Source organism: Euprymna scolopes, chromosome 21, assembly GCF_053919585.1.
Source record: "Euprymna scolopes isolate OS-2025 chromosome 21, ASM5391958v1, whole genome shotgun sequence".
Taxonomy (NCBI): domain Eukaryota; kingdom Metazoa; phylum Mollusca; class Cephalopoda; order Sepiida; family Sepiolidae; genus Euprymna; species Euprymna scolopes.
The window spans coordinates 25,535,889-25,553,959 of record NC_136502.1 but is presented as its reverse complement, the minus strand read 5'-3'; the positions used below and the strand labels follow the sequence as shown (position 1 = coordinate 25,553,959).

The window sequence follows — 18,071 nt, the reverse complement described above, 5'->3', positions numbered from 1 at the left end:
CTTATTTTGTTCTAGCTGTTCTAGTTTATGTTTAAGTAAAAATAGATTTGTATACTCTGAGAAATTAATGTTCCTGTCCATAATTAATGTGGTCAATAAGTTTTATCTGATTAAATAAAAATACAGATGATTAAAAGAATTAATTAGGTACTGGGGGTAAAGGCCTTGGATTTCTATAAATATTTCCAACTGACTGCTGACTTATATCAGAAGAATTACTGTCTTCTGTTACAGAATCTTTGTTGTCATTATTTTGTGAAAAAGTTGGTGCATAGAATCCCCTGGCCACAATGGTTGTATCACTTGGGTAGTTAACAGTCTGTCCCAATGGTCTCATCTCTGTCTCTTGTGATGGTTGTCCTCTTTGCTTTGATGGAGAATTGCAGTACTGTACCATATACGAATCTGTCAAAAAATTAACAAAATATAGTTAATTTTTATTGTTTATACTGGACTACTAGTTACATGTTGGGTCAATACTTATATGTATTATTAAATATTTACGATAACCTTTTTTGAATTTCCAAATATGTTATGAAATTCTGGTATCATATTAGACATCTCTCTTCTTTCTCTTTTTTATTATTTCAATAATTGAACTATTTTATTCAACTTTTATTTATGTTATCCACCATCTCCCATCCAAAACATTCATATACAGATGAAGTTAGCAACATCATCAGAGTTTTAGTAGTGTACAATTTATCACAAAGGATGTTTTTTTATTATATCTTATGTAATAAATTTCTTTGATTTTATCATACTCATCATTGAAGATAAATTTAAACATGGTATTATATTTTTTTAATACTGATTGTATAATTTTATTTTATAACTAGCGGGGGGTTCCCGGCATTGCCCAGCTGTTTGGAGGTGTGTATGTAGGAGGGGAGGGGGGGGCTGTTTTAATGTTATAAAAAAAACACGATGTTATAAAAATTGGAAAAACTAAAACAAAGCAAAACCGCAAACAAATGTAAAAAACAAAAAGGTGTAAAAAAGGAAAAAAGGTTTAGGTAGGAAGACAGGCTTGAATCCGAAGCATCGAGGCTGAGGCAGAAAAAAAATGCCTGACACGTTACCTCTACGCCAAAGAGACACACAATTGAGAACGGATGAAATTAACCCTTTAAAAACACTTGCAGGTGGTTGAAACTAACGCCAACGTTTTCTAGGTCAAACATGACGTCATTGTCGTAGTAGCAGGAGGAGGCCAAGTTTAGGGTGAAGGAACACACACACACACACACACACACACACACACACACACACACACACACACACCCATTTTAGCTTTTATATTTATAGATGCCCCCCACCCTGGTTTAGCTAATATATGACGCGTAAAATTGTAAGGAATAAAAAAACAAAACGAACGTGAAAGAATACTAGAGAAAAAAAAGGAAAAAAAAAGAAAAAACCTCAAAAAGTTACCGCATAAAATGCAAATATGTTTAAAACTTACCGTGTATAATGAAAATATGTTTATTAGATTTTATTTATTTATTTTTCTTTGTTTCAATGAAAAAGAAAAAAAATGAATAAATAAAACCAGAAAACTGACCGTGTTTTTTATTTTTTTTAATGTTGGTTTGTTTTGGTTTCTTTTTTTATAATGTTTTCTTTGTTGTCGCTGTTAACCAATTTGAATGTCGACTGATTCCAATATCGATAGCGTAGTAGTAATTGTGCTAATGAAACTCTCAGAAATGCAATGTATAGAAATAAATAATGAATAAGTAACTAATCCGAAAATATGAGGTCAGCCCCCCCCCGAGTATCACGTATGAAATCAGTGCAAACATAATAGAAGTATAAAGACAGTAAATAAAATATTAAAGTGACTAATCAGTGCAAGATTTGAAGAACGCTGGCGGCTGACTGTTAAAGTTTCCTGTAAAAACTGGAATCCAATGTTAGTTTGTTTCATTTAAGTAATCCTTCGAATCGCAACCCCCCAGCTCCCTTACAAAAAGAGAAAAATATAAAATGAGGAAAAAAAGAAGAAGAAATTTATAAAATGGCACAAGTAACCACAGAATAACTGGAATGTAGTCGCGTTTCACTCGACGGAAAAATGCCAATCCATATTTTTTAAGCAACTAAGAACTCAAACCGGTGTTCCTCGTATATTCCCCTGTGGACTTATCCACAGTGGTGTTAAGTGGTCACGGGCGGAGTATGAATCAAATAGAGAGAAAAGATTTTACAACTTCCATTGATTCTAACCGATTGTGGCAGTGAACTCTCACTGGAAAAAATATAGAAATGTACGAATATCAAGGAACTGTAAGGGTAGTAGGCCTATAGCACACCTCAGATCCTGTACTGAAGTGTGGGGACATTACATTTGAATGTAATGTCGTGATTTTTAATCCTATTAAGGTCAAACTCACACGGGAAAAAATGAGTTCATTTTATTTATATAGAGACAAATGGCAATTATTATCACTAACATGAAAAATACTTTTACTAACCATGGCTTTTTTCTTCAGCTTGCTCAATGTTTCTTTTAATTCTATTTTGTCCATTGTCAGTGCGGGATTGCTTTGGTGAGGGATGGTTGAGGTATTCTTGAGAACTGAATGAATGTATTTTATTTTGAGAACTTGTTGGAAGAATGATATCTTGAACATGATCCTGTAATTGAACAAAAACATTATATGGGTATTAAACAAATATATTTATCATAAGATCATAATTAAGAATATTTATTTAAAAATTAGGGAAAGTATAGATAATATCAAATGTGAATTTCATATTCAGTTATCAACGAAAGCTATCATAAAAAATTAAAAATTGTCCATTAAAACATTCAGAAAAGTTTTAAAATTTGTATGCATTTAAAAATATATTTTAAATTCTTTTTGTGCATATATTTGTTAGAATACAACAACAATAACAATATATTTTAATTGAATCTTTAAGCCAGTCTATTAAAATACTTAAATCTGAAACGTTAAATAACTTCCACTCCAAATCAAAAGTATTAATGATGTTTTTAATCATCTGAGCAACAGAGATTTAATTTGTCTATTTTTGTTTATTAATAAAATCAAAATAAAAAATGAACAGAAGATTATTGTATGGGTTAATGTTCTCATCTTCACGTTTAAACTGATGTAACCTCTGACCTTTCTGAGGTGCATCTTTTCAAATTTGGTAACCTTCTTCAGAATCTTTGTTGACCTTAGGAAACATTGTGAATAGAGCAACCAAGATGAGAATAGTAATCCAAACAGTACAAATTATCAATCCTTCCCAAACATAATATTACTATTTGTTGCAGACAATAATGATGCCAATAAAAATTGGCAATGTTTATTCCATAAATAAAGAAGTTGCAGCCATTTAATATAATAAAATTTTCTTTTAAATAAAGCCTAAAATAAATAAATTTAAATTATAATGCATTATTTTATACTAGCAAGACCCATAGAAATTCCACAGATTGAGGAATATCAACAGATATGTTTTGATAAAACTGATATTTTTCTAGATTGCGCAAAAAATTATTTTTTTAGTCAGAAAAACCAATAACATGCAACAAATATGAGTTTATTAATATTTCTATGAAAATAGTGTCCATTGTATTTTAAATATAAAACCGACCGAAATGAGATAAATTAATAAGTACTAATAAATACTCAGAAAGTAATATTGTGCTACATAGTTCAATGTTAATAACAAAATAACATTGTAAGAGACCATCTTTAATTTATTGCAGTCCAGCACCAATTAGCAGATAATGTTCTTTTTGTTTGTTTCTTTCAAATGTTCTGTTTTATGTAACATTGGCTGACTTCGTCCTTTGATAAACAAGTGCTTCTAGTAAAAATTACTACAAGTTCCTTTCTCACACAGTGATCACATATTATAATAATGATATCATAAAACAAGGCTACAACAAAAAGAGGGCATTCTCATACTCTTGTCCAATGTGCATTTTTTTTTTTTTTAAGTCAAATTTTATGAATTTAGCTTCCTTTTTTTTAAGCAGTTTGGTGTTCAAAAATTATATTTGGCCTTTTTCAAAGTGCAACACATGAACTAGCTAAGGGGGTAGAAAGCAGAATATTATAAAGATGAAATGAAAAAACATACAAATGAGTCTTTGTAAACAAATGAGTACAATGTTCATCATTTATCATTTACTTAATTGTAAGTAAAAATATTCTGTTTAATTAAAAAGGAACAAGAACCTACCTCAGATTGATGAACTTGGGATGTTTGCTGCTGTGGCAGGGAAGCTGATCTTTGTTGTTGACTGGGAAGCTTTTCTGTAAGGTGTGCTTCTCTGTTGGTTTGGTTATGTGCATTTCTAATTTTATCTGGTTGGCTTTTGTTTACATTAACAGCAGTTGGCCAAGATATTCCCTGCTTTGAAGGACACATCAAATGTCTCTGATCACTCATATATCTGCCACTTGGACCAACAACACCCACATTGGCTGGTGCCATTGCATGAGCATATGTGACATTTCTCTGATCATTACAGCGAATGATACATACCGAGATTGAAGCAGTAATGATGACTGCTACAGTCACTGCTACAACCGTAATAATAATGACTGATGTAAGATCAACTTTATCTTCAGTGATTGTATGAACGGCACTTAGCATTTCTGATGTCTTGTTGCTTACAGTCACAGTGAAAAACATACTAGTTGTTGCTGATAGAACTGGACTACCACTATCCTTGACAACAAACACTAGCTCATAGGAACCAGCATCTTGTTGCGCAAGCACCCGATTGAAAGTTAACAAACCAGTGTACTGGTTGATGGTGAACATCTGCTTGTCATTGCCTCTGATTATTTCATATTTTAGAAATGCATTCTCTTGACTATCTCCATCAGCTGCCTTTACACAAGTGATGTTCTTTGAATGATGCCGGTAATATACAACATCCATGTTATAAGGATTGACACTGGGAAATGTAAAATACGGAGCATTATCATTTTTATCAGTCACTTCAACAATGACGTTGACTGTATTATTGAGAGATGGGATTCCATTATCTTTCACAAATACTTGAAACTTGTAAATGTTTTGAAACTCATGATCCAGTGACATAATTGCTGAAATCATGCCATCATCTTTGATTTTGAAAGGTAAAAACTGTTTGTTATTTGTGAGCAGAGAATAGGTGAGTTTCCCTCCAACTCCCAGGTCTGGGTCTGTTGCATTGATGAAGCCAACAGAAAATCTCGACTTCTCATTCTCTTCAATCAAGAACTTAAATGTCTCCATAGAGAACTGTGGCCTTACATCATTCACATCGGTGACTTTGATGGAGAACTTACTCTTACTTTGCAGTGGAGGAGATCCTTTATCTTGACAGCTGATGATAATTTCATGCTTTGCCTCTCTTTCTCTATCCAATGCTTTTTTCACAATTACTTGGTATTTCTTAGTGTCGAGACTTTGTAGTTTAAATTTATCATAATGCAGATTGCAACTCACTTCTCCATTTTGTCCAACATCATGATCAGTCACTTTTACATATGCAATAGAACTTCCAATTTTGATTCCTTCAGAAACTGATGTTGAATCTTTTCCTGATGCTGACAAGAACTTGAGATGAATAATTGGAGGATTATTTTGTTGGTTGATTACATTAACAATAACCATGGCAAGAGATTCAAGTGGTGGATTTCCCTCATCTTTAGCTTCAATATATAAATTATGTATATTGTTTGATGTGAATTTCTTTTCTAAGAAAATCTGTCCAGTTTGTTGGTTTAATTTAAAATGACTTTTAGCAACATCAGATGTTTTTGTACTGAAATGATAAGTGACTCTTCCATTTTTACCAGAATCTAAATCTGTGGCCGATAAAGTCGCAATAGAAGAAGTTTCACTTGGTTTGTTTTTTATAGAAACATTGTAGACATTTTGAGAAAAGATGGGTATATTATCATTGATATCTGTGACTGAAATGTGAACAAGTAAAATGCTTTCCTTAGATGGTGTCCCTCCATCTTTAGCAATTACTTTAATTAAGTAAGAATCTTTTATTTCTCTGTCGAGTCGTTCTTCTAGAGTGATACTCAAATCAGAAGTTCCATCAACTTTTTTGAAAATAAATAGTGTAAATGGTTCATTTTTATTTTTACTGAGTTTATATGTTATCTGTGAATTAATAACTCCCACATCTTTGTCGATTGCATTCGGGATAGATACTTTATTTTGAATAGCTGTATCTTCAGCAAATTCAATATTAACTTGTTTATCAGGAAATTCTGGTTGATGATCATTTACATCTTCAATAATTACTTTGATTTCTAATATTCTACTGATTGTATTTTCTCTTTGAACAGCCACATCAACCATTACAAAACATTCTTTATTAAATGTGCATAGTGACTCAGCATCCAATGTTTGTGCTGTATAGAGTTTTCCTGTATTTTTAGAAATTCTGAATAATGGAGAGCTGTTTGCGCCATCTTGTTCCATAAGACTGAATGCAATGAGATTTTGATCTTGTATGGCCACATCATCCATCACATTAGAATCAGCAGCAATGTCTCCAAGGTAAGTGCCAGGACTTTTGCCTTCTTCAACTTTCAATGTAAGATCTATACTCTGACAAATTTGAATTAAGTATAATAGAATATTTGCTTCTAGCAACATATTCATCATCAGAAATTTCAATATTTCTTGATATGTTCTGAAAAAGAGATATAAAATTATTTATTTTAATTTTTAGATAATAGATACTGCTTTTGTTTTATATTGGTTTGTGTTCTATAAAGATACAAAAATGACTCATTTCTTTTCAACGATTGTTTTCTCCTTGTTTAAAAAAAAATTAATCTCACTGTATAAAGATGAATATGAGGAAAATACAGTTTAGCTTCAAATGAAAATAATATGCATGTGCATATTAATTTCATTGCAAGTTAAACCATATTTTATTTTTACATCATTTTAGTATTTGATTTCTTACTTGAAAAAAAAATGACATTTTATTTAAGTAAAATTACAAATTTCAAATAAGCTACTAACAAACATTTTACTGATTATATAAATTTTATATTCATTAAATTTTCAATTATTCATTTTATTAAGCTCTATAGCTTTTCTTTTCATAATTATTATATTTGTTCCAATGATTATTAAAAAATGTCTATTTATTAAATATCTTAATAACATAGTCTTTGCAATAAATCAAAGCAGCACAACAACAAAAAATAAAAACAAAAAACGAATAACTCGTATTTATCACAAATTACAAAGTGGCATTGTGTCTTTCTTTCTGCATGAATTTAAGGCTTAGATATTTACAAAGAAACAAAGAAACAAATTACATTAAAAAATTTTGAACTTACCTTTGTTCTTAAATGCACTGTAAATATAAATTCAGATAGAATTTATATCTTTATTTCAGTTCGTTTTATTATTTTGCATATCATTTGTTTTTTGTTGATGAGGAGAATAATACAGTAGTCCTAGTGAGTATACAGTGTGTGTAATGGCTTCCTTGCTTTGTGTGAACTCTCGTCTTTCTCGCTGATTTTCAGATATTTTAAATTAAACAGGTTTTTAACAAAGACCTGCACATAAATGTATGATGTTTAAAATATAAGTACTGATATAATTATAAATGAAAAAAAATCATAATTTAAAAAATAATATTGTGAATTTTTCATCATTATTTATAGAATTCGTCTTTGTTCTTCTTTCCATCTCTGCTGTTTTTCAAGTCTTTTGTTATCATCTAATGAAATTCAGACCAGTGTATGTAACTTTTGAAAATCATAGATATTTCCAAGACATATAATTATGTAAGAAAGAATATTTTTGTAATATATGAGGAGGCAAACATCCAGGTAACATACATTTTTGTAATAATATTTTTTATTTATTTACTTTCTTAAAATGGTCTCATATAGCTTTTTATACTAATACATAGCAATTTATTTTTTAACTATTACATTTTTTAAATAAATATCAGTCATTAAATTTGTTCTTGTTAAAATAATTAAAAAAGAACAACAGAATTAATCCTTTTTTAAATCTTAGTTTTGGGAACTTGCGTATCTGAATTTTTATGAAAAATGATAATTGAATATTATATAAATTTTATTAAAATAAGACAAAAACAAATTTCTTTAAATTAATAGGTTTTTGGATATCTTTAAACTATAAATTAATTTGCTACATATATTTAAAATAATTACTTGGGAACAGGGGGTAATGGTCTAGGATTTCTATAAATATTTCCTGTTGATGGGAGACTTGTATCAGAAGAATTACTATCTTCTGCCACAGAGTCTTTGTTCTCATTGTTTTGTGAAAGGCTTGATGTATAGAATCCCCTGGCCACAATGGTTGTATCACTTGGGTAGTTGACAGTCTGTCCCAATGGTCGCATCTCTGTCTCTTGTGATGGCTGTCCTCTTTGTTTTGATGGAGAATTGCAGTACTGGGCAGTGTAGACTTCTGAGATGGAAAAATAAAATAATTACCAACCCAATAAATTTTAATTATGTAACAACATTTTAGAACGTTTTATGATTTATAATTTTTAATAAAAATTTACATCAAAATTATTAAATAATTCTTCAAAACCATTTATCTTCTGATCAATTATCAAATAATAGGTAGAATTGAAGTTGATAACCTTAAATTAATCATAAAGTTCATCTTTAAATGTTAGTGAACTTTTAAATCTGTCTTACCTTTCATATATATCCACATACAGGTTAAAGTAATAGAAGTTTTGGAAACATAATAGAATTATAGAAACTAAACATCTCTCAAATTATGATATGATGTAATATGTTTAGGTTACTATTTGCTAGCCCTTATCATGTAACAGGAGCAGTGTAGTACTTTCTGATACTACCCTTCATCTTTTCTGTCCTAAATCAGTGAGAGAAAAATCCTTCTTGACTGAGGCAATTTTAGGTGCCCTTTTATAAGGAGCTGGATATTCTCCATATTAAAAAATTGGCGGTGTATAATTCTGCCTTCCTGAGGACGTAAGTAAATAGAGACGGTGAATATATATATATATATCTATATATATATATATATATATATATATATATATATATATATATGTCTCTGATATATATGTATTTTAAATATAAGAATCATTCTTCACCGTCTCTATAATTTTTTTTCACTCAGAGAGTTTACATGAGGTATTAAAATGCTTGGGACAATTTGTTTTTATTTTGCTGGCACCACATAGGCCATTGTTCAGTTACAGCAGATATATTTTCTGAAATAATAAATGTTTATTGTATTTTTTTTTTCAGTTGAAATTCTTTAAAACTAATGATTATTTTCCTTTGAATTTAATTGAAGCAATTTTCACTTGATGGAGAATTTGAAAACGTATGACAGCTAAACTATCTCTAAAATAATTATTTTCACTAAGTAAAAATGGCACCAGTGATAATGGCACAAGTGGATAGATAGAAAAAAATGGCAGAAGAGAAAAATTTCAGAATTAGTTTATCAAAATCTTGGATACAATACATAAATAGAAAACATTTAGAACTTGGTCAACTTAAAAAAAATTATATCTAAAGTAAACCCCTTCCCCCAATAAGATTCTCCCTTTTAGGCAATTACGTGATGAATACAATGAAAAAAAACAAAAAAACAATTATTTAGAATTAAGAGTGTGGGATTAATTGGGCATATAAATTTAACGTAAATTGATCCCTCCCATTTCCGAGCTATTCTAACATTTTAGGACCGTTAACTAAGTTTTTTACCACTAACCTAGGCTGGCTAACAATGTCATAAAACCACATGTAATCACTTTATTTTTAGTATTACCACCTGGACTTAAGGTTGGTTGTAGGAAGGAGGCATGTTTTTTATGACTTTTAATAATGACATATTTTATACTAAAGTTTGATCATGAGAATAAATATGGCCAAGATTTAAAATGAACAAAATTGGTTACATGTCCTTAAAATGCTGTCTAGTTGTAAAGTGGTGATCATTTTACATTTAATTTACATATGAGAAGGATTTTTCTTAGTTGTTTCATTTATTTTTACTGCTTATTTTTCAAATTGTTTACATGTAATTGTATAAAAAATTGAGAATCGCATTTTTCTTGTTGGATGAATTAGTATGGTCCTAATAATACACTATTTTCTTTCACAACAAAGTTTATAATTGTGAATTGATGAAAAAAAAACTAAAACAAACACTGATAATTTCATTAGAATAAAGTATTTACAAAGTAATGGAAAAAATGTTTAAGAATAAAACGAACTTTTTTTCTCAAGAAAATAAATTACTGATACACATTTATTGATAATTATTTTTTTAAAAATGGAATATAAAAAAAAAATTTTTAATTTTTAAAATTATCTTTTCATCAATGAACTTTTATCCATGTTTGAATTATTTTGGTGAGCTTCGCCAGGTTGAATTTTTGTTCAGTTACTACTAAATCCCCTCGTTACAAATGGGATTCTACTTATTTTGTGAATACTTTGAAAAACAAAATAATTGCTTAAGAATTTAAAGTTGGAGATCAATTTCACACATAAATTTAATATAAAATGATTTCTCATTTTCTACACATTCTAACATTTTAGAGCAGTTAACCAAAAAAATTTATTTTGTCCTGTGAGATAAATTTTGTGCTTTTATTTATTTATTTTTGGGAGAGGGTACTTTTTAAGTGATTACACATGGTTTAATGACGTTGCCAGTTGGACTTGATGTTGGTGGTAAAAAAATTTAGTAAACATTCCAAAAAATTAGAATGGCTTGGAAATGTTTGGCATTTTACATTAAATTAATATATGAAACACTGATCTCCCACTTTAAATTTTTAAGCACTTTTTTTTATGTTTGTGTTATTTTTTCTTTCTACCAAGTTTCTCAGGGTATTCACATGTAATTACCTAACAAGAAAAGTAGAATCTCATTGGCGGGGATAGCTGAGGGTGTTAATCTACAAATTTACCTTTATTATAAGTAAATTATTATTATTGTTTGTATCTTGTTTTCTTTTTACAGTAAAACAAATAAATTTACTATATATCCATTGTATTGATAGTAACAATGACCAACCAAATTTTATAATTAGAATAAAAGTATGAGGATTCTTTGATAGAAGGAAAGCACTGAATAGTTAATACCCAATCCTCTTCATATTAAGAATGGTTTTCTAAATAGTAACATCATTATTTGAAATTCATTATTAACATAGGGAGGAGGATTTGTTAATTATTCTGTTCCTCTACTGCCTTTTTATTTTGCATACCAATTGTTAACTATTTTCAATCAATTTTGAAAAAATTCAGATAGTATTTTGTCAACAAATGCGAATCAGATTTGTTTTAAAAGATAACTAAATCTTCAGTTGTTTCACAATTTTCAGTCAATTCCAAGGAAAACTTTTGAGAAAAAATATTTGGAAAGATCTACTCAAGTAACAGACATGCCCCTCCTCTCGAAGTGTATTTTCACATTTGTGAGAATATATTTGAATATTTACAGTAATTTGAAAATTCAAGAAAAGCAACAAGTCTTTAATTAAATATTAAAAATTAAATATGGCCAAGATTTAAAATGAACAAAATTGTTTAAATGTCATTAGTTATTGGTTATATGTTATATAAAAAAGAATTGGAATCAGGAATTTAGAACAAAATCAGTAATTGTATTGGACTCGGGAGGGGGAATCTTGGAACCATCCTATCAATGATTGTATCATTGTTGTTTCTTAGAGATGTAAATTCACTGAAATTCCGGTGTTTATCAAAAAGTGCTCAATGACAAGCAGAGCATAATCATACTGTAATTATTTGTATGAATGTTTGTATAAATAAATACAGTATATATATATATATATATATATATATATATATATATATATATATTTGTGTGTGAGAGAGAGAGAGAAGTTTTAGGCATTATTGAAAAGTTCTTTTTATGTTAATTATTAAAAAATTCAAGTCTGATTATGAAAATGTTAATTACTAGATTAGGGGGGGGGGGGTAAAAATGGTTTGCTTGGGGTATTTTTTCCACGTCAATGTTTGTCTCTGTCTGTCTAATACTTTTACAGATTGTCCTAAAGATATGACATTTATTGGATGGAAATGTTACTAAGGCAGTTTGCATGACCATTATTATGTCTTAGTCTTTATATATATATATATATATATATATATATATATATATATATATATATATATATATATATATATATGATTTAGAAAATGTCACAAATAATCATTATAAATTCTACTTATAATTTGAATAATTTCAAATACTCAATCATGACACTTAGGTCTGTATTCAATTTTAAAACATTTTTTTTAAAAAATTTCATTGTAGTTGTATCAGTTATGTGATAACAAAAAACCCCCTGAAAATCAAATTACTGTTTCTTTTTATAAAAAGTCTTTTAAAGAAAATATTAAATCAAATATTTTATGATCACTAAAATAATAAACATATATTATTTATACACACAGTAAAAATGTGATATTTATTTTGCTTACCTGTTCGTTCATCACGTCTTGTTCGACTTCCATTTTGTGCAGTTTCACTTCTCGTCATCTTTGGGGATGGGTGATTATGATAGTCAAGAGAATTAACAGGATGAGGTTTGTTGTAAATTGCTGATTTACTTTGGATGCTTTCAGTTGATGATCTAACTTCATGCTAGTCACGATAAAATAACAAATGATATTTTAGGATTTTAACTTTGATAAAAAATTAATATTAAAAATAATATAAAATAATAATCATTCTATCTAATAAGATATACGTTACTCACTATGTGTATATGCTATTAAAAAATTATTAAAAATAAAACATGGTTCTTTATGGAGAAAGAGAAAATCTGTATACTTATAAAGTTAAGCCATAGCTCACACTAACAATGATATTAAAATGCCTTTTCAAATTAACAAAACAGAAAAAAAATATAGCTTTCTCAGATACTTTTGTAGATGCAATGTTAATTAATTTGCATGGTGATTTGCAAAAGGACATTTTATTGATTAACTATAACTCAACATCCTTTTTTAAATTATTGTTTTAAGTTTAATATAATAAAGACTTCTGTTTAAGAATGCTGTTTTATTTTGTCACAAAATGCTTAGAATTTGTGCTTTTTTTGTGAGCTTTTCCTCACTACTGCATTCTGAACCATTTTGATATTGTAAGTTTTAAACGAAGCACCTCCTCTCTTTCCTTTCTCTCGCTTACACGCACATACATACACACCATCACCCAGGCAACCAAGTCAGCCATTTTAATGTTTTGTTAATGATTTAAAAAAAAAAAAAAAGAATGAATTAGTAACCTCCTTAAATTTGAAAATGATAATTTATAGTTGTAAAATTTGATTTTAAATTGATAGTTTTCCAAAAAAATAAAGCAAAACAACTTCATTAATAATATTTTTAAGGTGAAGTGAGGTCTGTATCGTACATATTTGCCATTTCAATTATTCGTTTATCACATTTTTTGGGAAAAATATATACCACCGGACACAGGGCATTTTTTTTTTCTTTTTTAGCTATTATATTAATTATTTGATACCAAAACACAATGTATGTATACACATGCATTATAAATGATTCGCTTTGCAAGCATTTCTGTTTAACTATAGCTTGACAAATGAAGTATGGAGTATCACACTTTCCAAATTATTATTAGTGTATTAGTGAATGTAAGGATGCAATTGAATTTGAACTTGATTTGCTGTTTCTATACTCTGAATCAGAAACCATGATTATTGCTTAATGATCTTATTTGTATTCAGAAGGAAACCAAATTACATTTTTACAATCAACATGTTTAGAAAGATAATGAGTTCCATTCAAAAACAAAAAACAAATAAATTGAAAAATAGAACAGAACAGCAACAAAAGATTTATGGAAATAATATAATATACCTAAGTGCTAGTAATTCATGATAATTAAAAAAAATAATATAATTTAAGGAAATTATTATGAAAATTTGAGTAACATTTAATGCTTTTCAATTGAATTGCTTTTAACTAAACATAAATTCAAGTTTGTAATGAATGTGAGAAAGAGGAAGACCTAGTGTCACTTAAGTAATGCTAAGTAAATATTTCACATATTTTACATATTTTAATTTGAAGATTTTTAGGTAGGGGGGGTCTTAAGGGTTTGATCTGGTAGAAATATTAAAAACTCCCTATTGATCGATATATTAAAAAGTATTTTTATTTCAATGAATAGGAAAAGAATTTTGTTAAAGTGTTTACTATTTATCTTGAAATTGTACATTACTAGTGTTTTTATATAATACATGGACAATGCCAGGTAATCCAGTTTGTAATAAAAAAAAGGATTAAAGGAAAGTGCATTAACAAAAGATAATACTGAAAATTAATAAATCATTTGAAATGTCTTAGTAACTTAAAAACTATTTCATAAAGAACATATGACAATGAAATAGCATTTGAAACAAACCTGTTGATCTGCTAAAGTAGGATTTTGTGTTGGTGGCAGAGAAGCCGATCTTTGTTGCTGACTGGGAAACTTTTCTGCAGGATGAGACTCTCTGTTGGTTTGGTTGACAAGTGTATTTCTTATTTTATCTGGTTGGCTTTTGTTTACATTAACAGCAGTTGGCCAAGATATTCCCTGCTTTGAAGGACACATCAAATGTCTCTGATCACTCATATATCTGCCACTTGGACCAACAACACCCACATTAGCTGGTGCCATTGCATGGGCATATGTGACATTTCTCTGATCATTACAACGAATGATACATACCGAAATTGAAGCAGTAATGATGACTGCTACAGTCACTGCTACAACCGTAATAATAATGACTGATGTAAGATCAACTTTATCTTCAGTGATTGTATGAACGGCACTTAGCATTTCTGATGTCTTGTTGCTTACAGTCACAGTGAAAAACATACTAGTTGTTGCTGATAGAACTGGACTACCACTATCCTTGACAACAAACACTAGCTCATAGGAACCAGCATCTTGTTGCGCAAGCACCCGATTGAAAGTTAACAAACCAGTGTACTGGTTGATGGTGAACATCTGCTTGTCATTGCCTCTGATTATTTCATATTTTAGAAATGCATTCTCTTGACTATCTCCATCAGCTGCCTTTACACAAGTGATGTTCTTTGAATGATGCCGGTAATATACAACATCCATGTTATAAGGATTGACACTGGGAAATGTAAAATACGGAGCATTATCATTTTTATCAGTCACTTCAACAATGACGTTGACTGTATTATTGAGAGATGGGATTCCATTATCTTTCACAAATACTTGAAACTTGTAAATGTTTTGAAACTCATGATCCAGTGACATAATTGCTGAAATCATGCCATCATCTTTGATTTTGAAAGGTAAAAACTGTTTGTTATTTGTGAGCAGAGAATAGGTGAGTTTCCCTCCAACTCCCAGGTCTGGGTCTGTTGCATTGATGAAGCCAACAGAAAATCTCGACTTCTCATTCTCTTCAATCAAGAACTTAAATGTCTCCATAGAGAACTGTGGCCTTACATCATTCACATCGGTGACTTTGATGGAGAACTTACTCTTACTTTGCAGTGGAGGAGATCCTTTATCTTGACAGCTGATGATAATTTCATGCTTTGCCTCTCTTTCTCTATCCAATGCTTTTTTCACAATTACTTGGTATTTCTTAGTGTCGAGACTTTGTAGTTTAAATTTATCATAATGCAGATTGCAACTCACTTCTCCATTTTGTCCAACATCATGATCAGTCACTTTTACATATGCAATGGAACTTCCAATTTTGATTCCTTCAGAAACTGATGTTGAATCTTTTCCTGATGCTGACAAGAACTTTAGGTGAATTGTTGGAGGATTATTTTGTTGGTTGATTACATTTACTAAAACCATAGCAAGGGAACTTAAGGATGGGCTTCCACCATCTTTCCCTTCAACATACAAATTATGTGTTAATATATTACTCAACTTAAATTTCTTTTCTAAGAAAATCTGTCCAGTTTGTTGATTTAATTTAAAATGACTTTTAGCAACATCAGACGTTTTTGTACTGAAATGATAAGTGACTCTTCCATTTTTACCAGAATCTAAATCTGTGGCAGATAAAGTTGCAATAGAAGAAGTTTCACTTGGTTTGTTTTTGATAGAAACATTATAGACACTTTGCGAAAATACTGGAGCATTGTCATTGACATCAGCAATAGTGATGTGGATATTTAAGATACTTTCTTTCGATGGTAATCCTCCATCTTTAGCTATTATTTGAATCATATACACATGTTTTGCTTCTCTGTCAAGTCTTTTTTCTAATATGATGGTAAGATCTGATGTCCCATCTATCTTTTTAGACACTGATAAAGTAAAAGGGTCAGTTTTTGCTTTTTTTAGTTGATATATTATTTGAGAATTAATAGTTCCAACATCTTTATCAATTGCATTTGGTACTAATATTTTTGTTCCTACAACATCACCTTCTGAAAACTCAATATTGATTTGCTTTTCAGGAAATTCTGGTTGGTGATCATTTACATCTTCAATAATTACTTTAATTTCTAAAATTCTACTGATTGTATTTTCTCTTTGTACAGCAACATCCACCATCACAAAACATTCTTTGTTAGAAGTGCATAGTGACTCAGCATCCAATGTTTGTGCTGTATAGAGTTTTCCTGTATTTTTAGAAATCCGGAATAATGGAGAGCTGCTTGTTCCATCCTGTTCCATAAGACTGAATGCAATGAGATTTTGATCTTGTATGGCCACATCATCCATCACATTAGAATCGGCAGCAATGTCTCCAAGGTAAGTGCCAGGACTTTTACCTTCTTCAACTTTGAATATTAAATCTACACCATAGGAAAAATGCAGTATGCCGAATATGGTACATATTTTAACCCACATCTTTGCTACTACTATACACTTGATGTTAGCAAAGTCATTAAATAACTGAGTATATCTGAAATGAGGAAAATAAAAATTTAGTTTTAAAAAAAATTAACTCAGTTATTAAAAAAAAAAAATTGTACATCTCTATTCTATAAACAAAAGAAAAATGGAACTAGTATGTATCTATTACTTTAAAAAGATATTTTTGTTACATTTTTTTTTCATCCAAAATTTCTAATAAATATAATTATGTACTTAAATAGATATATTTAGAATAATTACACATTACTAAACATGACTATTAATTATTATACAATTTATATATTAATTTTTTTGTTTCAAAATAAATCTTTACATCAGCCAAAATAATAGCATGTATTATGTGTATAGTTAAAATGGCAGCCATGTTTAATGTTGCAAGTCTTTTTGAAAAAAATATCAACGTTTTTTAAAAAATTATGTTGAAATTAATATAAAAGTTACCTTGCCTTATTTACTTATAATTTATTTTTAAATTGTGTAAAAGTTAAAATAATAACAATACCACAATATACAAAACGGTGAAAATGTGTTCAGATAATGATTTCAAACAAGAAAAATCTTATAAAAAGAAACATGTCTCCATTAAACAAAGAAAACAAAGAAATAGGGAAGTATTATAATACCTCTGTTTTGATGTTTAACATTTATCTATAAACTAATGGATATAGATTTAAAAAAATATTATCAAATTTATTTACCTTTTCAGTTGGTTGTTTAAATCTTGAATTCAGATAGAAGTCTCATTTGTTTAAGAATATCCTCCGTGATTTTGTTCATTTTGCATGAACATTACATACACAAAGTGTGCTTGCTTTCTTTAGTGTGTGTTAGAAGAAAGCAGCAGTCCTACTGTGTATGGTGCCTGTTCAATGGTTGCAAATAATAAATGATGCCTGCTGTGTTATATGCAGTATCAATACAGATTTATGTTTTGAGACCAAATTATAACTTATATTTTTTTTAACATAAATACTTGAAACTATTTAAATATATATAAAATATTGTTTTTAAGCTTGTTTATTTACAAAAAAATTGTAAATTAATTTCTTAAAATGTAATTTATAATGTTTGTTTTTTTTTTGTTCTATTATTATCTTCATTTTTCTATTATTTTTCATACCCTATCATGATTTATCATATATTTTAAAATAAGAATA

The 18,071-nt window shown here is 29.1% G+C and overlaps 2 protein-coding genes across 2 annotated transcripts in view; both read right to left on the bottom strand.

The window, feature by feature from the left end:
* The window catches only part of LOC145242749 (protocadherin Fat 4-like), a 212,420-nt gene extending 194,692 nt beyond the window's left edge, over positions 1-17,728 (bottom strand). The window contains exons 1-5 of the mRNA XM_080105891.1: positions 17,613-17,728; positions 14,449-16,942; positions 12,498-12,660; positions 8,187-8,448; positions 7,335-7,351 (exon numbers count right to left, since the gene is read on the bottom strand). Coding sequence (XP_079962017.1) covers positions 7,335-7,351; positions 8,187-8,448; positions 12,498-12,660; positions 14,449-16,887 — 2,881 coding nt within the window. The 5' untranslated portion in view covers positions 16,888-16,942; positions 17,613-17,728. The remainder of the gene's footprint in view (positions 1-7,334; positions 7,352-8,186; positions 8,449-12,497; positions 12,661-14,448; positions 16,943-17,612) is intronic.
* LOC145242902 (protocadherin beta-15-like) lies at positions 3-7,497 on the bottom strand. Its single transcript, XM_080106014.1, has 4 exons — positions 7,335-7,497; positions 4,207-6,673; positions 2,478-2,640; positions 3-405 (listed from the first exon to the last, which is right to left on the bottom strand). Exons 2-4 carry the CDS (start codon positions 6,643-6,645, stop codon positions 140-142), a joined length of 2,868 nt encoding a protein of 955 aa, XP_079962140.1. The 5' UTR covers positions 6,646-6,673; positions 7,335-7,497; the 3' UTR covers positions 3-139.
* Positions 17,729-18,071: the final 343 nt, after the last annotated feature.